Source organism: Pelodiscus sinensis, chromosome 12, assembly GCF_052426305.1.
Source record: "Pelodiscus sinensis isolate ZL-2025 chromosome 12, ASM5242630v1, whole genome shotgun sequence".
NCBI lineage: Eukaryota > Metazoa > Chordata > Testudines > Trionychidae > Pelodiscus > Pelodiscus sinensis.
In genome coordinates, this window is record NC_143063.1 from 40,402,686 (window position 1) to 40,420,049 (window position 17,364).

Here is a 17,364-nt window from a genome sequence, read left to right on the forward strand (position 1 = left end):
CCTAAGTCCATTTTTTGCTCTGCTGGGTTCTTTGGCACCCCCCAGAACATGATGCTGGTCAGCATGGTGCAGAGCAACAAGGAGAAGCAGCATGACACTCTCTGGGCTCGTGTGAAGACACTTCGTGGGGAGCGGTTGAAAATTGAGTACCAGATATGCCCGTCTTGGAAACCCTTAGAGGTCTTCATGAAAAACAGGTTACTGGGAAGAAGAAGGGGGAAGCAAGAAAGTGCTTTGAAAGGGAAAGAGGCCCCTGCCAGCTGACACTTCTAGATGCTCCCACAATATAGTTGTTAAATAATAATGAAATGATCCTCAACTGGATTCTCATTGTTTGGGTTATGTGAGATGGTCACATTAGCACTGGATACAGCAGGGCCCCTAAAATGCATCCATGAGACCAATGCCTTTTGCAGAAGCCTAAAATGTAGCTTCTGGTGCCTTGTCCCTGTAACTGCAGGGTGAGAACCAACCATAATAAAAGCAATTTCTATTCATCTATCAGAGAAACACACATGGCAAAGCTGATCTGGTATTGTATACTTCCAACTGTCTTTCTCCCCTCCCCCCATGTTTTCAGAGCAGTAGCACAGTGCAGCTAAGCAGTCCTCACTCTGGCTGTGGTCCAAAGTCCACTAAAGTCAAGGCTAAGCCCCCACGGATGATAATGGGCTGAGGGCCAAGTCCTCTTTGCATCCCTTCTTTTTCAGATGGATTGCTGCCTACATGAACCGCTTGGCAGAAGTTACCTGAACTGCTTCATGTCCTGCTCAGTAGCGACTGGGAACACTTTGTCTAGGACACACTCTCCAACATCAATGGCCAGCCAAGAGTTACAGAGGAAATACCATTTCTGATCCTGAACCAAGTCATGGACCAGCACGCGATTCACATACCTGTGCCATAAAAATAAAGAACTAACTCATATGGGGAAGACGCTATGGAATTCAGGTCAGTGTAAGAGCAACTCACTGAGAGTTTGGGCCTCATATTCCAGCTTCCTAGGGCTGGGTGTGGATAAATACATGAATGTTTGACACGCACTATAGAAGGGCAAAGTAGTATCATAAAGGATATTCTTCTGACTTCCCAGAGCATCTTCTCTGACTTACCAAGATGGGCTGTCTCCTGAATTATCATGCCACAGTCGGATACTCTGCAGTTCCCCCAGAGGAAACAGGGTACACAGCAGGAAAACATCCACGCCTCCACGCTCAAAGACTAGTGTGTCTGGGTCAGTCAGGTGGTGGGGTTCACTCTCACCTTCGAGGCCATAAAGGGTAAGAGTCACCTGAAAGACGCACCACATGAGTGAACTGATAATCGACAGCCTGGTACCATTAATTTGCACTTCTAGGTTGGGTACAGGCACTTTGAATTGACGTGGAGCCTGATCCTGAACTCCTTACTGAGCCCCTGTTTTGGCAAATTTCCACCAACGCCAAGCTGCCCTGCAGAGAGAATTAGTGAAAACTGAGCCAGGAACTCAGGAGTTGGCCCACAGTTGGCTGGATGTCACAACAGTCTTGCCAAATCCCAGGAATGGAGTGTAATGGAAACCACCACAGCTGCTGAGTAGCATAAGAAAAACTGCTGTACACTGTTGTGCGTGTAGGAAGAGCTTCACTCTTTTGGCCTGTTTTGCACCAGAGTGAATGAGGCTGCAGATGTAATCATGCCCAGTGAATCCTCTGAACTACCCCATTCCGCCTCACATTGTGGGTGGCAAAACCAGGCACAGCCTATTACTACTGTTACCTCTGCCACCCAGATCCAGAGGTTCCCTTCCCATGCCTTGCGAGGGGAAGAGAAGACACTTTGTTATTTGCTCTTTCCCTTGGAGGAGACAAAGCTCTCTCTAGTGGCCTTTCGCCTCCCATAGATGTTAAGCTAACATATGATATGGTCAGTTTCCTGATGTGACAAATATTTCTGAAGCTGGAACTCTGCATGCTGATGGTCTATTAAACATTTAGGAGATACCCATACTTCTCTAATTCCATCAGTACCTTGGAGGTTGTGGCTGCTCCTCGACGGTGCCCTGTAAAAACTGTCACTAGATAACGATATTGAGCAAAAGGGTCATTATCCTCTAACACTGTGATCTTCACCTGAAGAGAGAGACAACATCATTGGTAGAATCCTATGGATGGTAAAATAATAATAGTGCTGGGAGCAGGGCTTCCTCCAGGCTCATGGATGGGAAATGTGGCAAGGTGCCATCTTGAGGACAATACATGTATCTAGCAGGAAGTGTGGTGGCAAGGGGAAGTAGGTAGGGCTGATAGAAAATTTTCCATCAAAATTGTTTTTTGATGTAAAACTCCGTTTTTTACTTTTTTTTGAGAAAAATGTCTACTATCCATGGAAAAGTTTGATTTTTCCCATTGAAAAGCTGAATTTTTGAAAACTGAACTATATTGGCCAAACTCCCAAAACTTTCAGTATTCAAATTTCTGCAGAAAACCAAAATTTTCCATGAAATATTTATACAAAAACTGTTTTGGTTTTGTCAGTATTTTCCACAGGGACACTCCCTCCATATTTTGACTATGTCTAGAAGTAGGCTAGAGAGAAACATAGGAATGGACAGCATTCGGGGATGCCCTGAGGTACAAACTGAATTCACGCTTGTGTTACATTCTTGATATAAATGTTTAATGAAAGCATATCACTAAAACCTTAGATTTCCTCTTTTCTCGTGTATACTACTGGAGACACACTGAAAATAATAGAGAAAGACATTACACAATGCTAGCTCTTTAATCATGCTGGGATTATCCATTTCCTTTCTGGAGAATTAGTGGCATCAACTCCAAAGGAGGTTGTCCACTCTCTCTGTCCTAAGTGGGTGTCTTATTGTGATCACAGCAGAGCAGGCCACACAGAGGGGAAATACTTTCTGTCACACTCTCTATTAGCAGAATGCTTACTTTTGCATCATCCTGAATGTCTTTCCTTCTAGCCCAAATAGCCACCAGCACATAGATGAGGAAGATACAGCCCACCGTTGTCACTACCACAGGGTTGTCCACAAATGTACCAAAAAGCTCTACTGTTTTGCTGACATCAATGGTGTTGGGCATGACAAAGAAGGAACTCCCAAAGAAGGTCAGGTGATTGCAGAGACACTGGGTGCTGCTGGGGGTTGTTTTTGGACCTACCTGAAAGCCAAAAAGAATGATCATGTTCACAACATTCCAGCCATCTGCTTCAAAGTACAACTTACTTACCTAGCATGCTCAAGAAACAGGAAAGATAGCTGAGCTAGGAGGGGAGAATTGTTATATGTGAACAGATCCTACAACAGCCAGTTGAGATCAGAGATTGAAGACCTGCGTCAAAGTGGGTATTCTAGTACTAACCAAATCCATTCAAAATGCTACAACCATTTCTCACAAGTACGTCCTAGAGAAAATGTGTCTAAATTCCTCTTTATATTGGATTAATCTGTGTTTATGACAAGTTCCCATCCCAAACTGGTCTTATTTAGAGCATGTTCTCTCATTTTACACAATGTTATTGTTATCTAGGGTAGCTTTGAAATGTCTGGGGGAAAGATCTCTGGAAACATGTTTGCTTCTTTCTACTCACATGGCACCCGTAGCTATTCCAGTTTCCCTGGAGCTCATCCCAGAACACACACTGGGATACAAATGAAGTGACAGCTATGGTTAGATCACTGTTGACTGTAGAATCCATTTCCATGTCTTGTTCCATCATGAAATAGTAAGTCCCTTCTCCAAAAATGAGTTCTTCTGGGCTAAGAACCCACGTGTTTGACTTATCTTGAAGAGAAACATTTTAGTTGAGGTCCATGAAAGAAAGCATTTGTTTCAGCAAGATACAGGTAAATTGTAAACATGCCAATAAATAAAGTAAATGAAATTACAGAGCAGTTATCAGAACAACTATCAGTATAGGTCTTTAGCAGTGAATTATTCAAAGCACCCATTCTTTGCTTCTGTTTGCCCAGGGTGTTTACTAGAGATGGCCTGAACTAGGACACAGATTGGAACTCTTTCAGGCTTAGAGGAGGTTCATTGCCATTTACACATCCAAACTTCTGATCTGAAGCTTATCTCTACAATTTATCTTTGTTCTCATCTGAAAAAATGTGGATGACAGCACTGTAGGTGAGAATTAAGATCAACAACAAGGTTTAGGAACCTAATTTCTGTTTAAACCAATGGAAGCTAAGAGCTTAAATACCTCTGTGGATCTAGGCCTAATAGCTCATGCTGAGCATATTCAGCTTCTATTGGAAAATAGGAGCTAAGGGTGTTCAGTAGTTTGCAGATGAGCCTACAGTGCCCAGAATCAAATATCACACTGGCAAATGATCTTACCTCCAGGGTTTTTCTTAAGGGGCAGATGAGCTTTCATATCGTAGTTGGTCTCATTTGGGCGATAGCCATATCCCAAGTACAGGATTAGTGGAATATCCTGTTCTGTTTCTAGGTGGATCACTAGAGATGTATTTTCTGAGGTGACATTGACTTGGAGAGCACTAAAATTGCCCAGATTCAACAGGCTCCTTTCTTCCTGAGATGCTGAAAGTCTTGGCAGCATTATCTATATTTGAACACAGAGATTCATTCCTAAAATGTATAACAGTACCTGGATCCTATTACATAGTAACATGAAATGGCTATGTGCTAGATATTTTCTTCTTTCAAAACACACTATAGGGAAAGTATTCCCAAGCAAATCGATCCTGGTAGACATCTATTGTAAATAAGACTTCCCTATTACATGCCTGCTCAAATGCAGTTTGCTTAATACTTTTAGAACAAGCACCTGAAAAGTCTGTTTGAACTCTACACTGGTTCATCTCAAAGCTCTTTATGCTTAGTGAATACATAGGTTAGGGAGGAAGATGGGTGGGCTTGATGCACATTTTACAGGTGTTCCATGTATGAGTTATTAGGAAACGACTCTCAGAGGAGTAGCCGTATTAGTCTGTATCTGAAAAAACAACAAGGAGTCTGTAGCACCATAGCCCTGGTCTACACTAGGGAGTTACTTCTAAATTCCCCCTTATTTCAAAATAATAACAGAGTATCCACACTACCAAACCCGTTAATATGAAATAAGGGATGGTTATTTTGAAATAATAACTCCTGCTTGCCAGGAGGAATATCGCTTATTTTGAAATAGTTATTTTGATACAGTGGTATTGTGGACGCTTCACTGACACTATTTTGAAATAACTACTCCCCAGAGTCACTCAAAGTAATTACTCCCCAGTGCTTCCTGAGGCTCTAAGTCAAGGTAGCGCATCCACATTAATGGAGCCTGCCTCAGACTAATTTTGAGGCTTCCCTGTTGTGTCGACATGCAATTTCAAAATAGTTATTTTGGGAGTTATTATTTCAAAATAACTTGTTTCAAAATAATTTCCTAGTGTAAACATGCCCTTAGAGACTAACAGTTTTATATGGGTATCGCCTTTCATGGTTAAAAACCGTGAAAGCCTATGCCCAAATAAATCTGTTAGGGTATGTCTACATTAGCTCGTTAATTCGAGCTAGGTAGACAAATCAGGCAACCAGAGTTGCAAATGAAGCTCAGGATTTAAATATCCCGGGCTTTATTTGCATGTTCCTGTCTGGTCGCCATTTTTAAATCCCCCTTAGTTCTAACGAACTGCCCGTGGCTACACGCAACAGTTTAAAGTTAATCAGAACTAAGTCCTTAGTTTGGATTAACTGTTAGTCCTCGTGGAATGAATTAACGAGCTAGTGTAGACATACTCTTAGTCTTTAAAGTGCCACAGGGCTCCTTGTTTTTTTAGGAAACAAATGGCACCCTACTCATCTAAATTATTCTAGACTGTGTCTTTCAAAGACACACTATATGTACCTGTTAAATCTAAGGTGTTGAGATCATGGTCATCCTGAAACACAAATTGATATGTAGATGCATTGTTGAATGATTAAGGCATTAATGTAATTATTTTACACATGGACTAGGAGGCCTAGGAAATGGTAATATTGATATGTAATATCGGGATGATTCAATCAATGTAGGAATGGGCCCCAACAGGTCATCAAATCCATTGACCCACACCGTGGCAGAATATTGATTGTTTTATTATTTAGATATCACACTATGTTTCAGGCTGCAGCCATCTTCCATAGCTAGGAGGATTCTCATGTTTCTCCTTGTTCATCCATATGATAAAGGAGAGAGGAAAGGTTGAATCACTTGTACAAGTAAGATGCACCTTAGTGCCTCACACATAGACCTCATGAAGGAGCTGCTTTTTACATTCATCCTGCAAACTACATGCAGTCCTTCCTACCATGAGCGTGCATCAAGCTCTGTCTTTGTGCATTGGCAGTAAACACATCAAAATTTCTCTACCAAGCTTGCTACTTGGGGAGATGATGATGATGATGATGACAATACAACTGACATTGATAGAGCACATGCCATCCAGGGATCTAATTAGACTCCAATTCACACTGAGAGAGAGGATTGGCTTTACCTCAATGTTTTCAGTAAGATTATTAACTGGTATGACCAATCCATCCAGGCTGGTAAGACTTAGGCCTCCCACGGTTCCACTGATCTCAAAACTGGTGTCACTTGAGGAAAAGGGATTGATTGCAAAGCTCACCATCTACAGCAAGACATGGAAGACAATCAGCATTTGAGTTGTACAAGATATTTTATCATAGGCACAATTTTTTGAATTCCATGTAGAGTAGAGATGAAGTCAGAATCAAACCCAAGATCAAAACAACCCTGAACTTCAGAGAAGTTCAGATCCATGTTTGAAGCTGGCCCCATCTCAATAATGGACTGATACCAGAACTTACATTGTGGGAATGTTTGGATTGTGATCTTCAAATAAATATTGCAGCTCAGACCCATCTCTAATGCATTTCTAGCCTGCAGAAATCTTTACTGATCACATTTCATGTAATCCTGTCATGGGTCATTTAGATCAGTGGCTCTCAACCTTTCCAGACTACTGTATCCCCACATATCACCTTACTTAAAAACTACTTGCTTACAGTGTACATAAAAATACAAAAGTATCACAGCACACTGTTACTGACAAATTACTGACTTTCTTATTTTTACCATAAACTTATGAAATACATCAATTGGAATATAAATATTGTACTTACATTTCAGTGTATAATATAGAGAGCGGTATAAAAAAGCCATCGTCTATATGAAATTTTAGTTTGCACTCACTTTGCTAGTGCTTTTTATGTAGCTTGTTGTAAAACTAGCCAAATATGTAGATAAGCTGATGTACCCCTGAAGACCGCTATGTGTCCCTAGGGCTATGTACACCCCTGCTTGAGAACCACTGATTTAGATATCTATGTGCATAGGCAACTGATGAGAGGGCACCTGGGGGGGCCACAGGCCACGTGACCCTCCCCTGCACCTGGAAGGTCCAGGAGAGCTCCCCTCCATTCCAGGCTCCACCTCTGCCAGCCACTGCTCTGCTCCCTCCCTGCCCTTGCTCCGCCCCGACCCCACCTCTTACACCAATCAAGGCAGCACCAGCAGCCAGGGTCCAGCCGCTCCCTGTACTCATCAGCAACCGGGGGGGAAGTGGAGCAAGATGGGCCCACCTGTGAGTGTGGAGCAGTCCTGCCCCTTCCTGGAGCGACATGGCTGGGAGAGCAGAGCATGCTAGGGCTGCTTTGATCTCCTTTCTCCTCCACTGCCAATAAGTGCAGAGTGGGGGCAAACCCCTTCTGTGGTTGCTAGCCCCTGCCCCCCCCTTAGTCCCTCTGTTGGCTGCTGGCTGGCCCCTCGCACACACAGTGTTTGGGAGCAGGTAACTCCTTGTTCCCCCACAGTGCCTCATCCCTGAAATTACTGGAGTTGACTATATATATAAATCTATTTTCAGTTACTACCTACTGCCTGGGGTGCATATCAGAGTATGTTAGAATCATGAGCACAGATCAGGGAAAAAAGCCCAGTGAAGACAATGAGAGTGTTTCCACTGATGCTGATATGTTTTGGGTCATGCCCTAACAGAGATGGAATAGAGAGAGGGAACTGGAAGGAGACACAGCCTACAACAGTGAATAGGATTTTGCCAAGCTGGCTGTTTGGAATCAGCCTGGTAGACCCTTAGAAAGAGGAATGTTAAAATGCTATAACAATACAGTGCTGCCATACCGCCTGGGGCTCCCACAGTGATTTAAAGGAGCTGGAGATCTGGCTGCTGCAGCTGTCATAATAGCAGCAGCAGGAGCCCTGGGCTCTTTTAAATCATCACCAGACCCAGAGGCAGCTGTCTCTTTTGTCCCCCACCCCGGTTGGCATCTCTGGTGAATGTGATCAAATGATGAATGGGGTCAAATGATGTGATCAAATGATGAATGGGGTCAGAATTATCAATTGAGTTTGCTCCTGTGGGCAGCCAAGAGAGAATCAGGCATGGTTATGATGGGAGGTGCCTTTTCTAGTTCCCTTCAACTACCTGCACCAAATCCCATGCAAGCAGAAAAAGGGAAAGGCTCCATTTGCCTGATAAATTCCAAGTGAATTTGCTAACATAATTGGAAGGCCAAGAACTAGGACATCACATGGGTCAGTGTGATGAGTCTGAAAAGAGAAAAGTCTCCAAACTCAGTAGAGCCAGCAAATTAAGGTGTTCATAAAATACATTGTCAGAGGAACAGTCACTTACCCTTATATCCACGGTCTCATCACTGTCTCCTGAGACACTGAGAGAGGAGGCAGAGGGGAGAGTAAAGCTGGCCGAGCTGGAATCGGAGATGTTAATGGATGTGCCATCCATGCTGTCTGTTTGTAACCTGTCCAGAATTGGGGTCAGATGCAATCAGAGAAAATAAGAACAGATGGAGATAAAGACAGAGAAGTATTAATAGCACAGTGCAGAGTTGAAAAGCATAGCTGATGTTACACCAAGAGGAAAGGCTTCCTGGCTGAGTGAGTGTATCTAGCTAGTCTGGAGAACCATTTCTAACTCCAATGGCAAATGCTTCATATCCTGTCTCTGCTTGCTGTTGTTCTCCACATACTACAGTTAATAAACGATTTAAAAGGCACAATTTTTTTAAAAGTGCATATGTAATTGTGCATTTAATTTGGTCTTGTGTTTATACTCATGTTGTGAATTGGGAAGAGTAAATGCATCTAAATGTCCACATACATGAACAAATATTCGATTTCTATGCACAATTATTGCATCTGTGCATATTAGTGAGTTGCATACATGGTTGAAATTCATGCTCTACGTAAACTGATTTGGGGATGATCAATTACCTGAGATCTCACATTTTAATCTACTCAAACCTGTAACAATTTTTTTACCCATAGCAGCATCAGTAAACGCTGACAAAGAAAGAAAAACACTACGGGTGTTTTCTATCTATCTATAAATTTAAGTTGGTGATGCCTGACCTGTATAATCCTAAAGAATCGTTTTTTGGCCACAGATCATATATGAGAATTGTCAGGCTAATCTTACTGAAATTAGTTGGAGTTAAAACTGTTCTTACAATGGATAGGTATAACCAGTTACAAACTCACAGCACCTATGGATTTGTTAGCACTTGTATAATATTTGGTTGGGTGACTCCATTTAATAAGAAAATGATAAATATTTTCCATGAGAAAGATTGGAGATTGTCAGGTGTGTAGAAACACAGGCCATAACTGAAATGTGCTGACTGTTACCTGTTTATGTACATTGCAACAGAGGGAGTGACTAATACCATCGGTTCATCATCTGGCAGCTTCCCAATCAGGAGTGTGCTTTGCAGGTTTTCAACTGTGTCCAGTAGCTGGTGCGAGACCAAACTCTGCAAAAGGACAAGGGAGCCTCCTAATATGCACTTGTTATTTGAAAACATATATTCTTTGCATTTCCCATTTGTGAGCTGTCTGAATTGATAACCATGCTCCCCTAATTCTAATTTCCAGGATATCTTTTTAAAGCAGCAACCTGGACAATATATGATCTTGGAAACCTCATATAAAGTTATTATAAGCAGTAAAATGACTTTAAAAAATTACTAACAAGCCTTAGTGTCTGCTGAGAAATTGGAGCAGTACAATTTGTTAAAGAAACAATGAAGTAGGAGGTGTGCCGATACCAAAGTGATAGAACAGTGCAAAATGATAGATAGATAGATAGATAGATAGATAGATAGATAGATAGATAGATAGATAGATAGATAGATAGATAGATAGATAGATGTTTTAAAGGACAGTGAATTATGAGGGCATGCAAAGGGTATCTTAGAGTGGTCCATATGCATAATTCTGATGAGAGCAATACATATTATGAATAAATTCAATATTCTAATACTACTTATAGTCTTATCATGCATTATTCTATCCAAAGTTCTCAAAGCACCACAAACTTTATGGCTGTGATTCAGAAGTTATTTATGCCAAAGTATGTGGATCATTTCTTTTATACATTACTTCAGTAGGAGTATTCTGTGCTTCATACAAATGCTTAAATAGCTTGTTGAATCATGGCCTAAGTGCTTAACTTTCACACTACCTTGGTTTAGGGAGCACTATTGTTCCTAATTTACAAATGGAAAAATTACAGTTTAGAAAGTTTAAGTGAAATTTTCTGGAGATCATACAGCAGACCAGGGTCAGAGGTTGGATTAAAATTTAGATCTTTGACTACCAACTCTGTGCTCTACCTGCTATTCACCTCTACCCCTTTGTCTCTCTCCCTTCTGTCAAAATGAGTATCTTAATATATTAATATTTTATACTGAATACATTGTGCTGTCTCAGTTATAAGGTATTCATGTACCTTATAACTCACCTCTCCAATTACTTTATAACTCACCTCTCACCCCTTACAGTGATAAATTCAAAGGCTTGTTCCCTATAAGAACCACACAAAGGAATTTGTAATAATTCACACAGAAGTATAAAAAAACCCTAAAAACCCATACCGCATAAATCTGAATAGAAAATCAGGTGCTTTTCGGAAGGGTCAAGCATCATAAATGATAAAATCAGTGAAGCTATAGCCTGAGGCGCTGAGCACATGTAACTTTCTTAGGCAGAGCCATGCCATCCACAGGGGAGACCCCGGAGCAGCCACTCCAATCATCCTAAGGACGGGATGGTTCCCCCATATCGAGGTTAGTCCACAAGGCTCAGGGCAGCCTGGGGGATTACCTCGGGAGCCTGGTGTGGGGAGGCAGCAGGGCTTGGACCCTCCACTGCACTCACCACTGTGACCATGGGAAGTGGAGTGACCCAGAAGCCTGCTCTGCTCCACTGCCATCTCGTAGTTGGGTTGTTCTGCTTCACCATGGTAGCAGGAAGCAGAGCACCCCAGCCCTTATCCCAGCCCACTTAATTTCACTTCACTCCCCTAAGTGATGAGGGCTTGGGGAGCAAAGTGGAGCAGGCTGAGGCTGGGTCGTGCTGCTTCCTGCCACCATGGTGAAGTGGAGTGATCTGGCTGGGAGATAGGCTTTGGAGCAGAGCAAACTGCTGGGTCACTCCAGCTCCCATCACTGTTGGAGCAGGGCAGGGGCAGAGTAGGGGCAGAAAGAGGCAGGGCAGGGACTAGGCTTGATTTGCCTCCTGCCCCACACACCCAGGGACAGCTCTGTCCTCAGGATATGGTGCACTAAGGAGGGAATAAAAGATGGAAAAATACTATCACAGTAGGTGCACTGATTTATCCAGTAGGGAAAGTATTACTCCATACAGTATATTCTGTAATATACTATTCTGTCCATTTTGTTTTCAGATATCTCAAGTAATGTTCTAAGAGGCTAATGTCACTTTCCTTAGGGAAGTATTCCATAGATCTCACTATCTTGATATTCTGCTTAACCCCTTTGCACCTAGTCGCTCCTCAGTGCACCTTAAGAAAAGCCACATTCAAACATTCAAATCAGAAGGGTTTTATCATCTGTGCCAGGCAGAGACATATGCAAAAATTGAACCACGTGAAAACAACCTGCCCAGCCTCTGGTGATGAAACATCCTCTGTCCCATTTTGTAGAGAAGCCATGAGCACATTGCTCACTGCGTTGAACAGGTAGCCAGCTGCATCCCTTCGCTTCTGATAATCCTCACTGTCCTCTGTGCCTACAGTGAGTAAGAATTCGCTGACATCTTTGAGGGTGTTACTGGCTTCCGCCTGAACAGAAGATACGGGGAAATGATTATGTGTGTGTATGCATTAAAAATAACAGGTGTTAAAATGAACCACACTGTGCTCGCTGTATGGTGCCTTATGACATGAATAAGCCAACGAGACTATATGCAGAGAAAAATATTTTTCTGGTTATGGTGTATTTATATTACTTCCATGACTAAGCCCTAGTCATGGGTTTGGACCCCACTGTGCTTGGTGCTGTAAAAATACAGAACAAACAGGTGTTCTCCATCTCACACTATTTGTACCCCGAGTAACTGCTCAGCACAAGAAAGAATATCACAGCCTGGCCCTTCAGACTCAATCTGGAAAGATGCTGGACTTCCATTGTGCCCAGTGGCAGTGGAGATGCTCAGCACCCTTCAGGATCAGTCCCTGCTGCAATAAGCTGGTAGTACAATCCAGACAACGCCAAGAGTTTGACATGTTTTATATGCAGTTGCCTTTGTGGGCAAGGACACAACCTTCCCCACACAGGTAACAAGACGCCCATTGACTTATGTAGGATTGAGTCCGTAGCTAGTTACATGTACTCCGATCTGAAAGTGGTGGCAGTCAGAAAGACAGATGGATTATTCCATGTCGTATTCAATATTGTACCTGTATCTGTGATGGGTTGTATCTGGAGCATGAATCCCCCTGCTGGAGGCCTGGCAGTCCTACTACATTCCGCCCCAGGAAGGAGCAACAAGAGAGGGTTCTCTAGGCCTGCCTAGACAGGCTGAATAGAAGCAGCCAATCAGAGCCCAGCAGGCTCAGATAAAAGGAGCTTCAGGGGCTGGACAGGTTAGTTCTTGGTTAAGACTGCAGAAGTAAGGAGGGGGTGTGCCTTTTTGGTCAAGGAGCACATGTGAGAGCCACAAGATGGGTTGCATTCATGGATGACTTGTGGTAGCACTTGGGAGGTGCACTGCCCCTGCCTAAATTTTAATTGCTAAATGGGGTGCACCCACATGCTCCCTCCCTGTCCCTCTGGGTGGCCCTCCTCACACCCCCTTGTCCTGCAGACACCAGTCACCCCTGCTTGCATTCTGGAGTTGAGAGCTTTAGCTTTGATTAGTTTGTGATCATGAAACCAAGGTTATAAATACACTAGAAAGGACAAGGCCCAGAATGGTCAAGGGACTGTGCAAATTTCTTTACACAATTCAGCCACTACCTATCCTTCAAATCTGCTACCCCTGCAGCTTCAATCTTGAACTTCTGCTCATGAATCTGAGCCACATTTTTGCCTTGTCTATGGTTACCAGCCATTGCTGAAATACTCTGGAAGTTTGCTGGCTGACTTTGAAACAGTGTCAGAAATCAGGAGAAATGCTTTTTTTATTGTCATTGTGTGCTGAGAAAACATGACCTGGAAAAGAATGATTCTGTCCCTTCCCCATTGACTCATCTCCCTAACAGCACAAGAAATGCTGGCTTGAACACTGAAATGAACAGCACCATCTACTGACTATTTAATAAAACAATGAGGCATCTTGAATACTAACAGATTTATTTGGGCATAAGCTTTCGTGGGTAAAACCCACTTTGTCAGGTGCACTGGAGTGAAAATTTCAGAGGCAGGGATAGATATCAAAAGAAGGGGGTTACTTATCAAGTGTGGGACCAGTGTTAACGAGGCCAATTCAATCAGGGCAGATGTGGCTCACTCTCAGCCTCTGATGGAGAGGTATGCATACCAAGAGAGGAAAAATTGCCTTTCTAGTGAGAGAGCCATTCTAAATCCTTTTTTGAGTCCTAATCTGATTGTGTTAAATTTGTAAATGAATTGCAGCTCTGCTGTTTCTCTTTGGAGTCTGCATTTGAAGTGTTTTTCTTAATAGAACAATGGATACTTTTAAATCCATAACTTGTCCAGAGAGGTTAAGTGTTCTCCTACTGGATTATGTAGGTTAGCTTTCTTGATGTCTGACTGGTGTCTATTTATCCTTTGGCATACAGACTGTCCAGTTTGGCCAATATACATGGTAGAGGGGCATTGTTAGCACAAGATGGCATGCATTACGTTAGAGGATGTGCAGGTAGATGAGCCCCAGATAGTGTGGATTATGTTATTAGATCCTGGAGTGGTGTTGCTTGTAGATATGTGGACAGAGTCGACAATGGAGTCTGTTGCAGGGATAGCATTTCTATTGTGTGGTGTGTGGCTGCTGATGAGTATATGCTTCAGGCTATTTAATGGTGTTCGAGTGACATTCAGAGACTCTTAGTATTTATGGCAAAGCTAAACAGCTAGGGTATGTCTAGACTACACGGCTCTGTCGACAGAGCCATGTAAACTAGCTTACCCAACATAGTCAATGAAGTGGGGATTTAAATAATCCCCGCTTCATTAAAATAAAATTGGCTGCCACGCTGTGCTGTCAATCAGCTGATCCGGCACAGCACAGCAGTCTAGACACGGATCGGTCGACAAGGGAAGCCTTTGTCGACCGCTCCCTTATGCCTCATGAAACTAGGTTTACAGGAGCGGATGACGAAAGCTTCCCTTGTCAACCGATCCGCATCTAGACTCCCGCGCTGTGCCGGATCAGCTGATTGTCGGCACACCGCGGAGGCCATTTTTATTTTAATGAAGCGGGGATTATTTAAATCCCTGCTTCATTGTCTATTTCGGGTAAGCTAGTTTACATGGCTCTCTCGACAGAGCCGTGTAGTCTAGACATACCCCTACACTCAACTTCTGTTCCTGACACTGTGGAACTCCTCTTGTGGCAAGCTGCTTGTATCACTGAGGGCTGGGGGAGCATGTACATGCCAGGACAGCAAAAAGCCATGTTACGAGCATGAAGTCAAATGGATTGTAGAATAACTGGGCTTTGTGCTTATCATAGCAGCACCTTCCATCCTCAGATCTCAAAGTGCTTTACACGCATGAATGAATTACATCCCCCTCCCCTGTGAAAGAGCTAAGTGTTGTTATGCCTATTTTATAGCTGGATCACTGAGTTTAACCCAAATGGCCAGTTACTGTTGGTGATGTAGTGACAGAACCAGGAAAAGAACCCATGAATCCTGATTCCTTGTTTCACACTCTAGACCATGTTGTCTCCTGACACACAAAATCCCTGCTCTCTTTATTTCTCTCTCACACTTCTATGCTGAAACATTAAGTGAAGAACAGGCTACTGCAAAGCAGTGATGCTCTCACTGGCCCAGGGCTCAAGAGGCGTTGATCAATGGAAACAGATGTGGCTCACAGCTCAGCTTACCTGTGCTGAGGAAGAGAGTTCTTCACTCCTGTAAGTAGTTTCTTTCAGCACCTCTGACATCTTAAGAGCAGTCTGTATTGATGTTACATTAACAGCAGACAGAGTTGTCAGCATCAGCTCTCTCAGCTTGGGATGAAAGGAGATAATTAGAGATGGGAACAAAGATGTTAATTGAGACCATGTAAATACTGCTGGATATTGACAAGCTAGGTTGCTAGAGATCTAATGGCAGAAACACTGCTCCCCAGGATAAGATAATTCAAGCTAGCATTAACTCTACTTGCAAATTGCCACTTTCCGCAGCTATTGACTGCATAATCACAGGGATATTTTGTCACTCTGAGACACAGGGGATTTACACATGTAACATCCATTAACACTAATGAGAGTGACTTGTGTGAATTCCTACCCTTTGAGAAGAATGTTTATAGGCCTTAGTGTATAACTACCACCTCTACAGAAAGCAGGGATGCAGACAGTTGGTTCTGAATAACGAATCACAGCTGATGAATTCTGGATATGTTGTATTTTTCCAACCCTGTTCCTCTCTGAGGAGCTCAGAGTAGAGGAGAAACATTTAACTGAGCGTGATATCACACCTGAATTGAGCCTTATACCACTGCTGTGAGTGGAAAGCACAAACAGGCAAGCGGGTCTAATGTGGTTGTGTTCTGCGTAGAGGTATGCACAGGGGGAGGCAAGCAAGCCACCTGCTGCCCCCCAACTGGTGGGAGGCACAGAACTCCACTGGGGCAGAGACAGTGATCCTCACCCCCCGACCTTGGAGCACAGAATGAACCTCTCTAAAAGCAGTGAAATGTTAATTCCCGTGCATGATTCTCTGCCTAACTTCACACAATTAACGAGTGGCCATGCTGGGATTAGGATACAGGAGTCCTGACCCCCTAGTTCCTTGCTCCAGTCATCAGACACACTTACCCATTAGTGATCCCCACCCAATACATTCAACATGAATGGTGCTTTTAGTGTGCCATTTTACTTGGGGAGATGCAGAAGCAAGACAAATGTTGGGACTGTACTAACTCTGCCCAGGAGGAGAGGGTTCAGAGAATCACAGAGTGACTCTAAGGGGCCTAAGATAGGCAATGGGCCACTGCCTGAGCTTTAGTAGGTACTCGCTACCCACAGTCAGTCTCAGGGTAAGTGCAACGCCACAACAGGACCCAGGGAGGTGGTGCTGAGATAGTCACGGGGGAGCATGTTGATATGGAAGGGGAGAAAAGTCAGAAGAGCCCCTGGAGAGAAGTGAACAGCTGATTCTTGCTAGCTGAAACCTACGGCAAATGCTAGGCCAAATCCTGAGAGATACTGAGAACCTACAACTCCCACTGACTTTGGAAGGAAGCATATTGGCCCTTCGTGCCACCTAATAAACAGAAAACAGAAAATGGAAAATGCGTCATTGTACTGTAAGAAAACAAACCAGCTGGCTGACCTCCCTTCGGGTGTTAATCTGCAGAGATGTATTAAAGGTCTCTCCCTGGCTCTCCCGATTGAGGACCGAAGACACTGACTTGTACAGCTGGAACAGAGACATGCTGTTGTTTCCTTCTTTCAGGATGACGTTTGCTTTCTTGGCTAGGGTGGCCTGTAGAGTCTGGTTCCCAGTGTTCATATCTTCATGTCGAACCTGAGGATGCAATTAGACAAGCCCGCAGCATTGTTATTGCTGCTACTATTATCCTTTTATAGCCTCCAATATCATCCTACAGATGTTCATAACGAAAGCTGATCAAGAAATGGAGCTTGTTCCCCTTTTTTTCAGGGACTTTTTTTTCCAGTGAATTTTTTCAACCATCTTTAGAACCAACCAGGAAAACTGCATCATTATTAGTGTATGGTGCCCTGTGCACAGCCCAATTCACCTCTGTCTTCTGTCTTGCTCCATTGAAATCAGCAGCGTGATGAGTCGCCTCATTGAGTAACACTGATGAAGCATGCTTTTTAATTCCCAGACTAACTAAACAT

The 17,364-nt window shown here is 43.2% G+C and overlaps 1 protein-coding gene across 1 annotated transcript in view; it reads right to left on the reverse strand.

Annotated features, from left to right (window-relative positions):
- Window positions 1-17,364, reverse strand: part of LOC102457958 (polycystin-1-like protein 2) — an 81,051-nt gene that overhangs the window by 28,994 nt on the left and 34,693 nt on the right. Inside the window, exons 16-28 of the mRNA XM_089781617.1 lie at window positions 16,832-17,026; window positions 15,376-15,501; window positions 11,957-12,142; window positions 9,688-9,812; window positions 8,675-8,801; window positions 6,494-6,628; window positions 4,350-4,575; window positions 3,595-3,788; window positions 2,934-3,164; window positions 2,010-2,111; window positions 1,113-1,291; window positions 750-896; window positions 2-201 (exon numbers count right to left, since the gene is read on the reverse strand). Coding sequence (XP_089637743.1) covers window positions 2-201; window positions 750-896; window positions 1,113-1,291; window positions 2,010-2,111; window positions 2,934-3,164; window positions 3,595-3,788; window positions 4,350-4,575; window positions 6,494-6,628; window positions 8,675-8,801; window positions 9,688-9,812; window positions 11,957-12,142; window positions 15,376-15,501; window positions 16,832-17,026 — 2,173 coding nt within the window. The remainder of the gene's footprint in view (window position 1; window positions 202-749; window positions 897-1,112; window positions 1,292-2,009; window positions 2,112-2,933; window positions 3,165-3,594; window positions 3,789-4,349; window positions 4,576-6,493; window positions 6,629-8,674; window positions 8,802-9,687; window positions 9,813-11,956; window positions 12,143-15,375; window positions 15,502-16,831; window positions 17,027-17,364) is intronic.